At 29.6% G+C, this 19,717-nt stretch overlaps 2 protein-coding genes and 1 non-coding gene across 3 annotated transcripts; 2 read left to right on the top strand and 1 right to left on the bottom strand.

The window, feature by feature from the left end:
• The first annotated feature begins 48 nt into the window (after nt 1-48).
• Nucleotides 49-723, top strand: LOC112776719 (uncharacterized). Its single transcript, XM_025820957.1, has one exon. It carries the CDS (start codon nt 49-51, stop codon nt 721-723), a length of 675 nt encoding a protein of 224 aa, XP_025676742.1.
• Nucleotides 724-3,334: 2,611 nt separating this feature from the next.
• Nucleotides 3,335-3,985, bottom strand: LOC112776727 (3'-5' exonuclease-like). Its single transcript, XM_025820963.1, has one exon. It carries the CDS (start codon nt 3,983-3,985, stop codon nt 3,335-3,337), a length of 651 nt encoding a protein of 216 aa, XP_025676748.1.
• Nucleotides 3,986-18,338: 14,353 nt separating this feature from the next.
• Nucleotides 18,339-18,409, top strand: TRNAC-GCA (transfer RNA cysteine (anticodon GCA)). Its single transcript has one exon. It is a non-coding gene; the product is annotated as a tRNA-Cys (tRNA).
• Nucleotides 18,410-19,717: the final 1,308 nt, after the last annotated feature.

Genomic DNA, 19,717 nt, shown 5'->3' on the forward strand with positions numbered 1-19,717 from the left:
CTTTATATATCTATTTGTTTTCTCTCGTTGTTCATATCCATTAGGAAAATGTCTGGATCATCATCACCACCATCATCATCATCAATCCGTAAGTATAATGGAATTAGCGGTGCATCAACCGTTTCATTCAACCCTGACACTTCCAAATACACAATCAAATTTGATGGAAAAGAAATTGTAACCACAGTCACTGACAAAGCCACCATTGTGGAACAATGGATTCAAGACATCAATGCTATATATGAAGCAAATTCATCCGTTATCGTTGGCATAGATGTTGAACGGGGACTGGTGAGTGGAATAGGCAGCAAATCCGCAACATTGCATCTCTGCATTGATAACAAGTGCCTTATCTTACAACTCCTCCACATTGACAATTTGCCTCTTTCTCTCAAGTACTTTCTCACGAACCCTAATTTCTTTTTTGTGGGTTTTGGGGTTGATAGAGTTATTTCGATGATAAAAACTGACTATGGTCTCAAGTGCGGTGTGCATGCCGATATTATGGAGCTTGCCAAAGAAAAATGGCCCTACCAGTATAATATCCGGTCGGGGTTGAAGGATCTAGCTATCAATGTGGTTGGTTTGAAGATGAAGAAGCCTAAGCTTGTGAGTTTGAGCAACTGGGAAGTTAGGGTTTTGAGCGTTGAGCAAGTTGAGTATGGATGCATTCATGCCTATGTTTCTTACAAGATTGGTCACAAGCTTCTCATGGATGATTGATCACTTGATCTTGATTATGCATATTTAATTAGTTTTTTGCCATTGCATATATATGTCAGAGCAATTGGAAATCTAGGGTTTTGAGCATTGAACAAGTTGAGTATGCTTGCGTTGATGCCTATGGTTCTTACAAGATTGGTCACAAGCTTCTCAAAAATGGTTGATTGATGATGCATGTGTTAGTTAGTTTGTGGTGTTGTTGGGTTAGTTCTTGTGTAGGTAGTTCATGTGGCTCTTAATCTTAGTTATTAATTACTAGTGGAGTGATGAAGAAAGATGGTGGTTTGTTTTTTTAGTTAGCTTGTTAATTTGTATCTTAGTATGTAGTTCTAGCTTCTAGCTAGCTAGGTTAATTAAGGGCTTAATACTTTAATGTTCTGAGAGTAATTATGGTACTAGTTATTATAATTAAGTATTCTTGGACGAGTTAATATATAATTTTGGAGATGTTTTCCGTTATATATTTAACTTTGCAAATACTGATAAGCAGATAAAAATAATTATTAGCTATGATTAAATTAAATTTAAAACATAATCCCAAATGAATGTGTGAATCCTATATCTAATTAATGATACAAAAAAGTCTAAAATATTGTAACTGCTTAAACACAACCACGAAGATCATGTAGTCCATGAATGAAAGACAAGCTCATTGTTGTTTCATATTTATGACCTAATAATCATACACCAACTTGATTGCCATATATACTTCAACGTCCAATGCCAATTAACTTGAGCTATAACAGCAAACAATTGAGATCATACTCATTTCTAATCTTAGAAATATCATCACCCACCTCAACCCCAACAAAAGTGAAATTAGGGTTCATGAGGAAGTTCTTGAGAGAAAGTGTCAAATTGTCAATGTAGAAGAGTTGCAAGATAAGACACTTTTCATCAATGCAAAGTTGCAATGTTGCGGATTTGTTGTTGTCCATGTAGCGAGAATAATTTGGCCTCCATTCAACATCTAATCCAACAACAACTACGGTTGATTTTCCAGCATATAAAGAACATTGATTTCTTCAATCCATTGATCTACAACAATGCCTTTGTTTGTAACCGTTGTTTCAATTGCTTTTCCACCAAAGTTGATTGTGTATTTGGATCGGAAGCACCACTATTATTACTACTACTACGTACTATTGCCAAATCTATGGATCCTTGATGATGATCTATACATTTTTCATATGTAAAAGAAAATGATGAGACAGAGTTTGGTAGATCAAACTAGCTAGAATGAATGTGATTTGCAACCGAGTATTCATCAAGTCGAAAGTCCAATGATCATTTTTTTGTTTGTGTTTTGGTCTAATTAATTAATAAAAAAATGTTATTTGTACACTAAAATTAGTCATTAATATATTTATATATAAATATATGTATAATTTAATTTATTTTTAATATATATTTATATTTCAATATATATTTTATATTGGTGGTTTTAATATTAACTATAGTGAATATATCCATCGTCATTTAATAAGTAATGATGCATTTTTTTAGGATGGACTTTTAGTGTTTCCAATTTCATTCTTATGCCAATTTATGAAGCATGGAACACTAAAAGGATATAAAAATAAAAAATTATATTTAACAGATAAATATAAATAAAAATATTATGTCTTCACTCAATAATAATAGCAAACAAAAAATTTCAAAACCAATATGATGTCGGAAAAAATTTAAAAGATTTGTATAATAAATTTTGAATATAAAAAATTAGAATAATAAAAATTGTGACCAGTGACTATTCCGTTAAGAGTTATAGATCTTTATTAACATTATTTTATTCATGAATTAACATGATTTAATTGCATAATTTTTTCCCTCTCGCCTGCCCCTCTCTCTCTTATGTGGCTTTGTTCACATGTAAAATTTTTTTAATAATTTTTTTTATATTTTCCCATAAACTAATTTATGTTGATATATACTAATTTTATTAAATAATAAATAATAAAAAAATTTAAATTACTAGCAATTTTAGTTGAAAAAGTCTAGAAGACCAGCAATTTTATTGAATTTTGGCCAGCATGTAACTAACAAAAAAAGAAAAGGTGAGTTAACGGATGAAATCTCACACCAATCTCACATCATTAAATCATCATTGATGGCTATTTGATAACTACCAATCACAAAAATTGCTGTCCCTAGCATTGCTCATTTTAATTTAATAAACAATATTGACAAGAAAAAATTACAATTTAAGTAGTATATATACACTTACATATATTGATTTAAAAATGCACCAAAAAGTGATAGCAACAAGTGAAATAAAGCAAAAAAAACTGATAGAATAAATAGAGGGTGGAAATGATGCTATGCAAAGTTAATATATCTAACAAAAAACTCCAAAAATAATATTACTCCAAATAATTACTCTCAAAATATTAAAACATTAATCCCTTAATAAGTAACATATAGAAGGAACAAGTAGACAAACCTACTAATAAAACATTCAAAGACATGTACAGATGTACTACGAACCAAAACTAGGTTCTATATAAAAAAAAAAAAAAACTAGGTAAGTAAGATTAAAAACAACACAAATTAAATAAACAAGAACTAATAACCCAATAACACCAGAAACCATAAACATGCATCATCATGATCAACAATCCCAGAGAAGCTTGTAACCAACCTTCCAAGAAACATAGGCACCAATGCATGCATACTCAACTTGCTCAACGCTCAAAACTCTAACATCCCAATTACTCAAACTCACAAGCTTAGGCTTCTTCATACTTAAACCAAGCACACTGCTACATAGATCCTCCAAACCCAGCAGATTCCACCGGTCAGGCCATTTTTGAATGGCAAGTTCCTTAATATCGGCATGAACACTACCCGAACTGAGACCACCATACTCATCATGAATCCTAGAAATATTTTTAGCAATCAAAATGCCCACAAAAAAGAAATTAGGTTTGATGAAAAAGTTCTTGAGAGAAAGAGGCAATTCGCCAATGTATAAAAGTTGAACGATAAGGCACTTCGAATCAACGCAAAGATGCAATGTTGCGGATCTGTTCTTCCTTGCAGACCGTTCAACATTTAGGCCAACGATAACGGATTCATTTGCTGGATATAGATCATTGATGCCTTGAACCCATTGATCTACAACGGTGGCATTGTCAGTCACTGTTGTTTCAATTTGTTTCCAATCAAAGTTGACAGTGTACTTCGAAGTGTCGGTGCAGAAGGAAACGATTGAAGCACCGCTGATTCCTTTGTAATTACGGATTGTTGATGATCCGACCATTTTTCTGATGTAAAAGTAAAACTGGAGAAAACAAGAAGATATAAGCGTAGTTTAATTATTTCGTGGGGATTAAACAACGAAAATTATTTGGCAACCAACTTGGGAAGCATTTATAGAGACTTAAAAGAAAGAATATAGTGTAACATAATGAATGTTATAATACTCCCTTGTGTTTGGAATTTTGAAACTCTTTTACATTATCAATATTATAATCTGTGGTAGGCACAATTTTTTAACAGATATTCTATTAAGGAAAAATATACATTATCAATATATTATTTGTCAACTTATTGCCAATAATAATTAATTATTATATTTTTAAAATATGTATAAAGAGATACATCCAGAAAAAATATATCTATAAAGACACTTTCATTAGATACAGACATAAAAAATATATTTTTATTAGACACATCCACAAAGACACTTCCATTAAACATAATCATAAATAAGAGACGGCAGAAGTTGGCAGTTGCTAACGTAGCGGGATTGTTCTATTAATAGAGCCTTTATTATATGGCCAATTCTATGGTGCCTATGAATTGGTGCCTAAATTTTGCCTAACTTACTTTTGTAGTAAGTTTTGATTTTTTAAAAATTATTTATTTATATATCTTTTAAATTAAATATTATTTTTTAACCTATTTTAGTAACCAGACAACATCTTTTAGGCATCATAACATTCACCTTATTATATATTGATAACATCATCAAACAATTAATGCCAACAAATTATATTTTTTAAAAAAATTAATATTTAAAAAATTAACACTAACATAAAATTATACTTTTAAATAAAAATCATAAAATCATCATAAAATATTAATCTCTCATCTTTACTTATTAAGCAACGTTTTTTTTAATTAGTGTTTTATTATTGTTAATGTTTTTATTGAAATAAAATAAAAAAAATTATTATTTTCCATAACAATTTTTTATTTTTATTTTTAAGATTTATTTTGTTTTAGAATTTCATAAACTCATTATAGTACGATCTATATCGTACTGGTATATTTTTATTTTTATTTAATCTAATTTTATTAACATAATTTAAAATTTTAAATTATAAAATTTTTAAATTAAAAGTTAAATAAATATAATTTCATTAATAACTTAATTTAATTTAATAAAAAAAACATATTCATATTATTATATTATTATATTTATATGATTAATTATATTTATTCGATTTAAAAAAATAACTATATAAAATTGTTAATTATATTTATATGATTAATTATATTTATTCATAAATTATGTCTCCCTTTTCATTTTGAGAAAGACAAAACTAACCCTTTACTCTTCTTCCACCTTTCCGTCTCCCTCCTCTTCTCCAGCCTCTCTCTCACACCTTCATTTTTCCCTCCTCCACCGCACCCCTCCTTCCACTCCAATTCCACCTCCGACCACCTCTCCTTTCACCTCCCAATTTCGATTCAATGACCAAAAACACAAGGGGTTGAAGGGAAGAAGGAGTTGGAGAAACTGCGGGCGAAAGAGAACATTCGATGAAAGTTCATCGCTTTGGAAAAGTTCATAGATGTCGATGCGGCTGAGTGGCGGTGATGCTGGCGATGAAGAAGGTCCAAACCCATGCGTTTTTTACTGAAAAAAAGTTCTCGGAACTATGCTGAGATTTTCACTGAATAAAAGCTCCCAGATCTGTTGTGTCGACCTTTGAGACGGCCTCCAACACCGTCACATTTGGCTTTTCCACCTTCCCAGATCTGTTGCGTGGATCAAATAGGAGCATCGTTGAATCTTTGTTCCACCACCCTTCACGCCTCAACAGAGAGAAAGACAATACAATAGAGAGACCACAAAAGAGATATCACATTGCGAGGAGCAAGAAAGGGGTTGAGGAAGAGCGAGGCGGCGAAGTATGACACGGCTGCTGCCATCGTTGTTAGAAGATGTTATCAACGAGCTGCTTCATTCGTGTCCGTTGTTGTTGTTTGCCGTCTCAAATTCGGCCTCCATTTTGCTTCATTTTGCTTTTACCTTTTTTCTGCTTCATTTTACTTTTGCTTCATTCTGCTTCAGTTTCATTTTGTTTTTGCTTCATTATACTTCTGTTTTTACTTCTGTTTTTGAATTGGTTTTACTTCTGCTCAATGATTATGTTAAACAAAATTGATTGTGTTAAAAAATTATGATTATGAGTTCTGATTATGTGTTGTTTGTATTATGTCATGACAAAATTTCTATTTTTGATCATCCTAAAAATTAATTATGGCAAAAATTTTAGTTTTGAATTTGTGTTGTATAATCATTTCTGCCATGAAAGAATGGAGCTTGTTGGTAGAAGTAGGATGGAGACAGAAAAAGAGGGCGAGAAGATGATGGAGGTGAGGGTGAAAGAAAGAAGAGAAGGGGTAAGGGTAAATTAGTAAATTTATATTTTATAAACATTTTTTTAACTTTTACCGTTAATAAGGACTTAATCAAAAAAATTAATATGGTACAGGGGCCAATTAAAAGGAAAAAAAGTATAGGGATCTAATTGAAAATTTCGTGAAATTATAGGGACAAACAGAGTAATTATACCTAAAATAAATTATGTACTGTTATACGATATCGCGGTTTATATTAACATGTTTAATATCACTAAATATAATGTGGTGGTAATATCATTACACGTAATTAAAGCATATTCTTAACAATTTATGTCAGAATATTACGAGTGTGTTTGGTAAACGCGTTGGGAAGAAGAGAAGCGCTTTTGATCTTTTTGAAAATTTCACTTTTATGTTTGGCCATTTTTATCTTTTTGAACGCAAAATTGATTTTGCCTCTAAACACACGTTCAGGGGAAACTAAAATTTGTAGCTTCTGCATTGCACATTTTGTAAAAATTAGTAAAGCTAATTTTAGAAAATAAATAAATAAATAAAAACTAAATAAAATGAAAGGTAATAAACAATCCTAGTTTATAACCGTAGGATTTTAATGGTTGAAAAAGAGAAGAATTATATAGCTCTAATTGACAGATGGTTCATATTGAATAGGCTCACCTATAAATTGAGCTTTTCTTTAATTCATTTCAATCAAGTCATTCAGATAGAATAACATAATATTTCTTTGAGTAATTTTCTCCAATATATGTAGAGAGAAGTGTGTTCTCCTTTTGTCAATAGAGAGTGTTATTGTAGTCTTCTCCTTGTGATAGAGAGAAGTTGTAATTCTCAAAGAAAGTTATTCAATTGTTTCCATATTTTATACAAATTTCTAATTTTTTATCTCTATATTTTGTTGTGTCATTTGTCTGGTCCAAAGGTTGTTGATTATTTTTTTCGCTGCGAGTTACCGTCTAAAAAAAATGACAGCAAAGTATGAAATTCCAAAATTCAGTGGGAGTAATTTTTCCATATGGAAATTAAAGATAAAAGCCATTATGAGAAAAGACAATTACGTGACAGCAATTGAAGGTAGACCCACTGGAATTACAGATGAAAAATGGAAGGAGATGGACAACAATGCTGTTGCAAACTTACACTTGGCACTAGCTGACTCAGTTTTATCAAATGTAGCAGAGAGAAAAATAGCAAAGGAAATTTGGGATGCTCTCACCAAATTATATGAAGTCAAGTCACTTCACAACAAGATATTCTTGAAGAGAAGACTTTATACTCTTCGAATGAGTGAATCCACATTGACAATGGATCACATAAACAATCTAAATACGCTATTTTCCCAACTCTCATCGTTGGAATATACCATGGCGGAAAACGAACGTGCAGAGCTCTTACTTCAAAGTCTATCAAATTTATATGCTTCTATGTGGATGACAGCAATGCAAGAAGAAATTGAGGCATTACATAGGAACCATACCTGGAAACTTGTTGAACTTCCAGTAGGTCGAAAAGCCATTGGTAACAAATGGGTTTACAAGATCAAACGAGATAGTAATGATCAGGTGGAACGATATCGTGCAAGATTGGTTGTCAAGAGATATGCTCAGAAAGAAGGTGTTGACTTCAATGAAATATTTTCTCCAGTGGTGAGATTAACTGCTATTAGAGTAGTTTTGGCTATGTGTGCTGCATTTGATTTACATCTAGAGCAATTAGATGTAAAGACTGCTTTTCTTCATGGAGAACTTGAAGAAGAGATATATATGCTCTAACTAGAAGGTTTTGAAGAACAAGGAAAAGAAAACTTGGTTTGCAGGTTAACTAAATCTATGTATGGTCTAAAGCAGGCGCCAAGGTGTTGGTACAAGAGATTTGATTCTTTCATTATTAGCCTTGGATACAATAGACTTAGTTCAGATCATTGTACCTATTACAAGAGGTCTGGTGATAATAATTTCATTATTCTGCTATTGTATGTGGATGACATGTTGGTGGTAGGTCCCAACAAAGATCAAATCCAAGAATTGAAGGCACAGTTGGCTAGGAAGTTTGATATGAAAGACTTGGGACTAGCAAACAATATTTTAGGGATGCAAATTCATCGAGACAAAAAGGATAGGAAGATTTGGCTATCGCAAAAGAATTATTTGAAGAAGATCTTGCAATGCTTCAACATGCAAGAATGTAAACCAATTTCAACCCACTTCCTATGAATTTTAAATTATCCTCAAGTGTGTGCCCTAGTAGTGAAGCATAGAGGATGGAATTGTCTCGAGTTCCGTATGCATCAGCAGTGGGAAGCCTTATGTATGCCATGATCTGTACAAGGCCAGATATTGCTCAAGCAGTTGCGGAGGTAAGTCGATTTATGGCAGATCCGGGTAAAGAGCATTGGAATGTTGTTAAGAAGATTTTGAGATACATCAAAGGGACCTCGAATGTTGCATTATATTTTGGAGGATCGGAATTCATTGTCAATGGATATGTCGACTCAGACATTGCAGGTGATCTTGATAAACAAAAATCTACTACAGGCTATGTATTTACACTTGCATGAGGAGCTGTGAGCTGGCTATCTAAATTACAGACTGTTGTAGCTTTATCTACTACCGAAGCTAAATATATAGCTGCTACACAAGCATGCAAGGAAGCTATTTGAATCCAAAGCTTGATAGAAGAATTCAGACACAAACAACAGAAGATTTTTGTGTATTGTGACAGTCAGAGTGCCTTGCACATTGCAAAGAATTTTGCCTTTCATTCAAGAACAAAACACATTGGAGTATAATATCACTTTGTTCGAGAAGTAGTAGAAGAAGGAAGTGTTGATATGCAGAAGATTCACACTAAAGATAACCTAGCAGATGCCATGACAAAACCAATCAACACAGAAAAGTTTGAATGGTGTAGATCCTCATACGGCCTATGGAATACATGAGCAACATGAATTTTGAAAATTTATCAAAATTAGCTTTAAGTGGGAGATTGTAAAAATTAGTAAAGCTAATTTTAGAAAATAAATAAATAAATAAAAACTAAATAAAATGAAAGGTAATAAACAATCCTAGTTTATAACCGTAGGATTTTAATGGTTGAAAAAGAGAAGAATTATATACCTCTAATTGACAGATGGTTGATATTGAAGAGACTCACCTATAAATTGAGCTTTTCTTTAATTCATTTCAATCAAGTCATTTAGATAGAATAACATAATATTTCTTTGAGTAGTTTTCTCCTATATATGTAGAGAGAAGTGTGTTCTCCTTTTGTCAAGAGAGAGTGTTATTGTAGTCTCCTTGTGATAGAGAGAAGTTGTAATGCTCAAAGAAAGTTATTCAATTCATCAATTGTTTCCATATTTTATACAAATTTCTAATTTTTCATCTCTATATTTTGCTGTGTCATTTGTCTGGTACCTAACACGTTTATGGTTGCTTATTATCCTTGAAAAATTAGGTGAAAATTTTATTTCTTTGTTACCAATCCTACCCTTCATTTTATTCTATAAAATGGATACTAGTAACTATTACCTTCACAATAATTCTTTGTAGTTCTTTCTACTTCTACATAGTTATTTGTTTCAATTTTTTTTCATTAAAATAGTTCAGATTTATTTATTTACTAGCAAATTGAATATTTTAATTTTTTATTATTTTTAGTACTTATTTTTATATTTTAATTTTTCATTTTTTATTATATTTTTTTAATTATATTTTTTATTATATTTTTTATTTATATGATAAATATTTTTATATTATTTATGCAGTGTTCTGATTTTTCATGTTATGTTTTTATGAGTTTTTTATCATTTACTATACTATTTTTAATATGTATATTTTTTATGAAATATTTTTTTATTTTTGTTTGACTTTGTTCATATAATTTTTTATTTATTTTATTGTATTTCTTTTATTTATATGACAAATGTTGTTAATTTTTCTATGATATTTTTATTTTTTTTGTTCATATGAATTCTTTTTTTCTATCCTTTACTGCATTGTATTTATGTTGTGTATGAAATTTTTTTATTTGATTTTATTCATATGAATTTTATTTATTTTTTATTGTATTTTTGTTCATATGATATATGTTGTTGATTTTATGAAATTTTTATTATTTTTTATCTGTATGATTTTTTTTATTCTTTGATGTACTCTATTTTTATTTTGTATTAATTTTTTTTATTTTTTATTCTGACTTTGTAAAATTTGTAATTGTAATTATTATATACTACGTTTATTATCAAAATTTTGTATAATATAAATTATAATCCTATAAAAAAGGACAAAATAAACAAAAAATTTTAATTATAAGTAACAATAAAGCCATAAATAATAAAAATTTATAGTCCAAAATAATACTAAATTAAATAGTGCTAACAGTGCTAAAAAAATTATAGAATATTTTTTTTGTTTGATATTATAAAATTTATAATACTCTCTTTCATATTTTTATTTTTTATTGTATTTATTTTATTTATATGATAAATATTTTTATATTATTTTTGTTAGTATTCTGATTTTGTATATATATATATATATAAATTATTTAAATTGATGTCTCTTTTAATAAATTTTCATCTAAAAGTAATTTTGAGTAGTATATTGCAAACAATGTTTATTTTACTACAATCAATTTTAATATAAAGATTGCCAAACATAAATCACATTAATCCAAACTTATTTTTCATCAAAATCAATTTTACAAAATCAATTTTATGCAAACTCCCATTTACAAACTGTAATCCAAACACACACTACCAAAGACGAATTTACTCAGCACTTAGTGGGTGAATTTAGAAAAATTAATTAGTAGTTCTTAGTAAATTGTCTAATTTGCCCCACCATCTAATTCATTTTGACCCCACTCCTCACCCTTCAAATCCCTAATAAGCTAATCCTTCTCCTTCTCTTTTTCAATTTTGTTCTTCTGCTCCAGCCTCCAACTTCAGCTTGACCGCTTCCAAACTCCAACCCTCAGTTACTGTCGTCTCCCGCCACTCGCTCACTCCATTTAGTCTTTCTCCTGCGTCGGCTTCGTCAGTTTCTCATTGCATTGCAGCGTGCCCGCGTCTGGTTCTGGCGCTGCGTTCCTTCAGCGTCTGGTGTATGGTGAGGTCGTCTTCTTCCTTTTCTTCTTCCTCGGTCTTCACAGTTGTAAGCCTTAAATCCTCGTCTGGTTTTGTCTTCTCATTCCTTCGACGTGTAGATCTGGTTCTGTCTTCAGCAGTTCAGGGTGTGCGGAGTGTCGCTGGTTCTGCCGCTGGGTGCCGCCGTGCCGCTAGTTCTGCCGCTGGTACCTGGGTCTTGGTTGCCGCTGGTTTTGCCGTTGGGTACCCTGCTTCATTCAGTTTTTATTCTCATTTGCTGCATTGTTATTAATTTGATATAGTTCATTAATTTGATATAGTTCATTAATTCATTCAATTTGATATAGTTAATTAATTTGTTTTGATGTGATTGAATTTATTCTGATGTAAATCATGTAATTGTGTTCTAATAGACTGATAGAGTTCTAAACTTCTAATATAATAGAGTTTTGATGATATAATTGTGTTTTGATGGAAGAATTGTTTTGATGTAATTGTGTTCTGATGTAATTGGCTTGACATTTTTCTATAATAGAAGAATTATTTTGAAAATAGAGAAACACAAATCTAGGAACTTATGATATGAATAAGAATGAGAGGGGAATGAGGAGATTATGATATGAATGTTAAAAAGGATGATGATTTAGAAGCTTACAGTACATAGCTTTCAGTTTCTATAGCAAGCACTTTAAAGTACATTCTGATCATTCATTCCTAGCTTCCAAAGTATGAACTCTATACATCAAAGCTCTGCCATATACAATTGGCTACTGGCAAAGAAACCAGAATTTGTACCTTCAAATCTCTATTAGGATAATTAATGCAAATTATGGACTTGCGTTTTAATTTCCTTTAACTTGTGTTATATATAAGAGTAAAGTATCATTTTTGTCTCCAACGTTTGGGGTAAGTTCTATTTGTGTTTCTAACGTTTAAATCGTTCTATTTGTATCCATAACGTTTATAAAAGTGATTCAATGTTATCCTACTATCAATTATACTAACAAATCAGATTATATTTTTTAATTATTCTCACTTGGATGTATTCATTCTCAATTAGGTCTCACTTGGATGTGTTCGATTTTAATATTATACCCACTATTTGTGTTTAGATTCAATTATGTCCCTAAAAAAGTGAATTATGTAAATGTTGTAGTAATTAGTTTCAACTTTTGATGAGCTATTTTTCAGAGTGGATCATCGATTCTATCCCAAATATTTGTATTCTAACTTCAAGAAGAGATTTTTAAAACTCAAACTAAAGCGTTCATGATGTGTAATTAATGGCAGGATAACATTGAATTACTTTTACAAACGTTAGGGGTACAAATAAGATGATTTAAACGTTAAAGACACAAATAGGATTTATCCAAACGTTGGGGACAAAAATGATACTTTACTCTACATGTAATATCCCCATTTGAATATCTTTCTTCATTGTACTTTTGTGGTATTCAATTATGATGAATTTATGATGTATTTATAATATGCTAGCTTCAAATATTTCTAATAAATTAAAGCTATATACTATTATATTCTTATTTTAATGGATCTTTTATATGAATATATTAAGCAATTCATCATGTAAGAATATATTATCAGTATAAACTCTCAATATATATATATACACACGTCACTGATATAGCTTACATTAATTTTATTAATTGATAAAAAATATTTTGGGAGTTACTAATGAATTATCTCAAGCGTTACAAAAAATATCAAGATATTGTAAATGCTATGACATTGATTAAAGTGTTTAAGCAACGGTTGTAACTATAAGAGATGATAGTTGATATCTTTTAATTGACGAAGTCTCATTGTTTTGTGACAAATATAATATTACTGTTCAAAAAATAGATGATATATTTGTGTCACAAGAAAGATCAAGATACAAAGCTCAAAAGATCTCAAATTTACATCATTTTCAAGTTGAGATATTCTATCAAGTGGTTGATAGACAACTTCAAATACTCAACATCCTTTTTACAGAGGTGAATACTAAATTACTTCTTTATATAGCTTGTCCGAATCCAAGACACTTATTTCTTGTGTTTGATACTTCTTTATATAGCTTGTCCGAATCCAAGACGCTCATTTCTTATAATTGATAAGGAGAAGTTAATCCAGTTAGTTCAATTATATTCCAGAAAAATAGAATTTTAAATTATTTATTATTTAAATTATTATTTTATTATTTTAATTTGTTAGTTAAATAATTTGAGGAATAATTATATTTTATAATACTATATATAATTATATAAATTATTATTATACTATATATATATTTTGTCTCCACGGATAAAATTTTTTGAATCCGTCACTGCATACTACATCAACTTACTGTTAATAAAAAAAAAAAAGAGAAACTAACATTTATTAGGGTTATCAACTTAGAAAAATAGTAAATAGTAAAAATAAATATACTTTGCAAGATCAAATAGTTACTTAAAAAAAATAAAATGAAATTACATTTATTCTACTCTATCTCTTTACATTGGGTTTGCCAACGAAACTCGAACCACTAAGAGTCCATCCTAAAAAAATAATACATGATCCCTTAAATGAACATACATGCACTCTCGGTCATAAAAACAAGAAGAAAAAGTAGGTTTAGGATTACATTATATTCTTTCTTAAGTCTATAAATAGATCCCATGTTACCAAATTATTTTCGTCCCTAACCACCAAACTCCTTAGATATCTTGTTGTGTTGGCTCTCATTTTTCATTTACACAAGAAAATGCTTGGACCGTCATCATCATCATCAGCAATTCCTAAACATGGAATTAGTGGTGCCCTAAACATTTGGACTTACTCCAGTTGATAACTTCAATTTGTGTCTTTACGACATATATATGTTGGCTAAATAATAATAAATAAATAAAATTCCAAATTAATAAATTCATTATTGGCGAGGGAACCAAATGATGAGACATTTTTCTTAGGTAAAAGAAAATGATGAGACAAAAATTGGTGGATCAAACTAGCTAGAATGAATGTAAAGAGATTTGATAAAATGTGATGTATATTTATATAGACGGATCAAATAATAATATAATAACGTTTTTCCTTTCTTGTTTTGTCCTACTTAATAGTGAGCATATCAATGGTCATTCAATAAGTGATGATGCATTTTTCTAGGATGTAGACTTTTAGTGTTCCCAATTTCGTTGTTATGCCCAATGAAAGTGCATTTGTTGCTTAAGTAATGAGATGATAGGGAGTACTATCTATCCTTTCCTATTATTAATATATGTTTCTTTTAAAAAGAATTTTGTTCAATTTTTTATAATTATTAATATGGATTAACTATTCTTCCCTATCTTCAAGTGAATGTATACAATTGTATTTTTAATTATTTTATAGATTTAATTAATTTGTATCTTATATAAATATTAAGATTATTATAAATAAAAATTTTTAAACATGTAACTTTAATTAATACAAATAATGCACTGAAAATTTAAAATTTACATGTTTTCTATAAAAAAAATTATTAATAATCTTAACATGTATAAATCTTAAAATTAAAGATAGATTTAGATCTATTTTACTATAAATCAAATCAGAATAAATGACCACCTAATCTCTTTCTATATTCCTTATAATTATAAGTTAAATAAAAATATTTTAATAAATAATTTTAGAACGAAGTCACCGAAGATTAACATTATTTCTTATAAGATGTGCTACTTGTCACTTTTATATCCAGTCTCTGGCGACAGGCCGTGCGCTGCCAAAGTTTTCTTTGTCTTCGAAGGTGGGATTTACTGTTAGTGGCGGTGGTGATGTTGGTAAAAAAAGTGATGAAATTGATAGAAAAAAATAAAGAAAAAGTTGAGATTTGAAAAAGGGCTATTGAGATTAGGATTAAGAAAAATGTAATTTAGAATTTTTAGGCGATTTTCAGTGTTTAAATAATTTTGCCGAATTATGGTTTGTGAGTAGATTAGTAGTTTCTTTTTTAATATGATAGATTTATTCTATAGCTTGGTAAAAATAATAAGGTGAAAACTCAGTTGCAGTCGACTTCACGTGAAGTTGATAGCGGAGAGTCGTTAAATAAAAATTTAGTCAAATTAGTCAAATCATCAAACGGCTTTCAATTATTAATTTCACGTGAAGTCGATTGCACCTAAATTTTTACCAAATAATAAACACTCAAAATAGTAAATAATAAAAGTAAACCCAAATAATTACTTTAATTTTAAAAAATAAAATGAAATTTCATTGAAAAATACATCATCACTCAACAGGAAGAAAAAAGGGTAGGGTTAATTGTGTCAATAAAAGAAGTGTTAGGGTTAGGGTTACATTACATTCTTTCTTTTAAGTCTATAAATACATCCCAAGTTACCAAATTAATTTTCATCCCTAACCACCAAACTCTTTAGTTATCTTCCTTTTTTCCCTCTTTTTTTCATTTATATAAGAATCATGTTTAGGTCATCATCATCATCATCAATCCATAAACATGGAATCAGTGGTGCCACAACCGTTTCATTCAACCCTGACACTTCCAAATACACTATCAACTTTGATGGAAAAGCAATTGAAACCACAGTCACTGACAAATCCACCATTGTAGATCAATGGGTTCGAGAAATCAACATTTTATATGCAGGAAAATCATTCGTCGTCGTCGGCTTAGATGTTGAATGGAGACCAACTGGGATTCCATATTTGAGCAACAAATCCGCCACATTGCAACTTTGCATTGATGACAAGTGCCTTATCTTGCAACTCTTCTACATTGACAATTTGCCTCTTTCTCTCAAGAACTTTCTCATGAACCCTAATTTCACTTTTGTGGGGGTTGATGTTGCTGATGATATTTCTAAGATTAGAAATGAGTATGGTCTTAAATGTCGTTCTCATGCTGATATTAGAGAGCTTTCAAATAAGAAATGGCCACTTAGGTATTATAGGAAGCCAGGGTTGAAGAGACTTGCTTGTGATTTGGTTGGTTTGAACATGTTGAAGCCTTTGCATATTTGTCAAAGCGATTGGGAATCTAGGGTTTTGAGCATTGAACAAGTTGAGTATGGTTGTATTGATGCCTATGCTTCTTACAAGATTGGCCACAAGCTTCTCAAGAGTGGTTGATCATCAGGATATGCATGTCTATAGTGTGGGGTGTTATTGGGCTATTAGTTAGTTTTTGTTTATTTTAAGTTATGTTGTTTTTAATGTTTATGGTTATTATTAGTTATTACTAGTAAAGTAGTACTTATTAGTGGAGTGATGAAGGAAAATAGCTGTTGATTTTGTTTCTGTTTTTATTTAATCTTTGAATGTTTTGTTTTTAGGTTGGTCTTGTTACTTCTATGCTACTTAATGGTTTATAATGTTTTAATGTTTTGACTTTTGAGAGTGATATAATTGGCTATTTGGAGTAATATTATTTTTGTAGTTTTTTTGTTATTTGATATATGTTTAGCATTGAATATGTGAATACAAAAGGATTAAATCAAATTAAAAAAAATCTATTATTATATCCACTTAAAATATCTATCCACATATTTAGTAAAATGAATATTTATAAAATTTTATTATATCTACTTAAATTCAATCTAAATTAAATAAATATTCATTTAAAAAAAAATAACCATGCAATTACATACCTAATAAAGTGAACATTCTGTAATAATTAATCAATTTTATACTAAACAGTCAAATAAAGAAGGAACAAAATACTGAGAAAAAAAACCTTGAGAAAAGTAAGGAAAGCATAAGATTAAATAAAAATATTTAAAAATTTATTTCGATAAACTTATCATGTGTCTTTGTTACATATGTTAAATAACATTGCGTTATAAAAAAACATAGACGCTACGTTTGATTAATGTATAAAAAGACATAAATACTGAAAACATAGATTAAAAAGACATAGACATAATATATATATATAAAAGACATATAAAATACTGAAAAGTCATTAATAGCTTCATTCTTTACCTTCATCACCACCGAAATTTTTATCTATCACCAAAAAATAAATAACAAAAAATTTCAATAATTTCAACAAAAAAATTTAACCATTAATAAGAAAAACTCTATTTAACAATCAACTCATCAACAACTCTATTTAAAAAAAAAGATTAAAAAATCTGCAAGAAGAGTGGACAAAGAGAAAGAGTGCGAGATGCAACAATAACAAATTTGAAGAAGAAGCTAGAAAAAGATAGGCAAGCTAGAAAAAGATAGGCGACAGTGGCGGATTTGTAAAAAAAAAGAAAAAACAGCAAATTTGAAAACATGAAAAGCGGATTTGGAGGTAACGACGGCATAGGGCGACGGCAGTGATTAAATGTTGAAGAACAAAGAAAAAGAGAAATGAGAGAAGGAAAGAGCCGACGGTTGTTTGGCCGGCGGAAAATAAAGAAAAAGGTGAAGGTGGTGGTTTGAGTGGGAGGAAGAAAAAGAAAAAGAAAATCTCATGGAGAGAGAGAGAGAAAGCGCAGAGCAAAGCGTGAAAAATGGAAAAAGATGAAAGAATATTATAAATGATAATTATGAATTTATAAATTTAAAATGAAAGTATAATTAAAATATAAATATAAAAGAATTGTGTCTATATCTAAAAATTTGTGTTTTACCTTTTAATTACTGTAATACAGAAATTTTATGTATTTGTATATTTTTTTAGGTGAAAAATCAGGTAAAGTCGACTTTACGCGAAGGAAAAAATGGAATGAATTGATTGCAAATTATTAAAAGATTTTATGATTTCCGCCTCCTCTAAAGAAGAACTTAATTGTCAAGAATTGTTCAAGGAATTGTATAGTTAACGGTTCCGTTTTGTCCTTTCATTATTGTGTTTGTCGATCAAAGTGCATATCTCTTTTTCAATAAAAAAGGGTATTCTCATATATATATATATATATATATATATATATATCGTTTTGGCGGCATGGCCGAGCGGTAAGGCGGGGGACTGCAAATCCTTTTTCCCCAGTTCAAATCCGGGTGTCGCCTGATCGACAAGAGAATTGAATTTTGACCTTTTAATTAAAAAAATGAGAGGAAAAACGAATTTATCTGTAATGTTTTCTGACTCTACTAGAAAGTTGATATCTGAGAGTCGTTAGATAAAATTTTAGTCATTTCAGCCAAATCATCTAACAGCTCTCAATATCAAATTCACGTGAAGTCGACTGCATCTGAGTTTTCACCATTTACTTATCCATCCGTATCTATTAAAAATGTGTATCTTAATAAATAAATAATAAATATATATTACTGTAACTATATCTATATCTATATCTCTTAAACCAAACAATATCTAAATCCTATATAATTTTGGCTTAAATGTTGAACGGTGTGCAAGGAACATAAAATCGACAACATTGCATCTTTGCATTGATAAGAAGGGATTTGAATATTTTAAAGTTTAAATTTTACTTTAGAAAGTAAAATGTGATTTTTCACCATTGATTTCATAGGTGGGACTAAGAATAAATATGAAAGAGAAACTATTTAAGGGTAAAAAATCACACTTTACTCTCTAAAGTAAAATTCAAACTTTAGAAGATCCAAATCCGATAAGAAGTGCCTTATCTTGCAACTCGTCTACATCGACAAATTGCCTCTTTCTCTCAAGAACTTTCTCATGAACTCTAATCTCCTTTTTCGTGGGATTTTTGGTTGTTCAAAATATTTCTAAGATTAATGATGAGTATGATCTCAATTGCGGTGGTGTTCATGCCGATATTAAAAAGCTTGCCATGGAAAAATGGCCTGGCTGGTGGAATTAGCCGGGTTGAAGAATATCTAGCTATAGATGTACTGATGTAGTTAGTTTGAGAGTCAATTTGAATAAACAACTTAACTAATAAGCTACTTTAAAAACAAAAAACTTAAAACAAAAGAATTTATATTCAAAGTAGTTTATAAATAAATTATTTTATATTTAAAATTTTATTATAGAAGTATTTATTTTAAAATTATTTTAATAAATAGAAATAATAAAATAATTTTTGAAAAAGAAAAAAGTAAATTTTTATTTTTTGAAAACCTTTAAATAATTTTTCAAAAAATTAAAAACATATTTAAAAAGTTGTACCAAAAAACATTAATATAATTTTTTTTAAGTTAAAAATTTAAAATATAACTTTTGAAGTTTTTCAAACCGACTCCGACTATAAAGAAGTTTAAGCTTGTGAGTTTGAGTAATTAGGAAATTAGGATTTTGAGCACTGATGACCAAGTTGAGTATGGATGCATTGATGCCTATGTTTCTTACAAGATTGGTCACAGGCTTCTCAGGGCTGGTTGATCATGATG

Source organism: Arachis hypogaea, chromosome 3, assembly GCF_003086295.3.
Source record: "Arachis hypogaea cultivar Tifrunner chromosome 3, arahy.Tifrunner.gnm2.J5K5, whole genome shotgun sequence".
NCBI classification, from domain to species: Eukaryota; Viridiplantae; Streptophyta; class Magnoliopsida; order Fabales; family Fabaceae; genus Arachis; species Arachis hypogaea.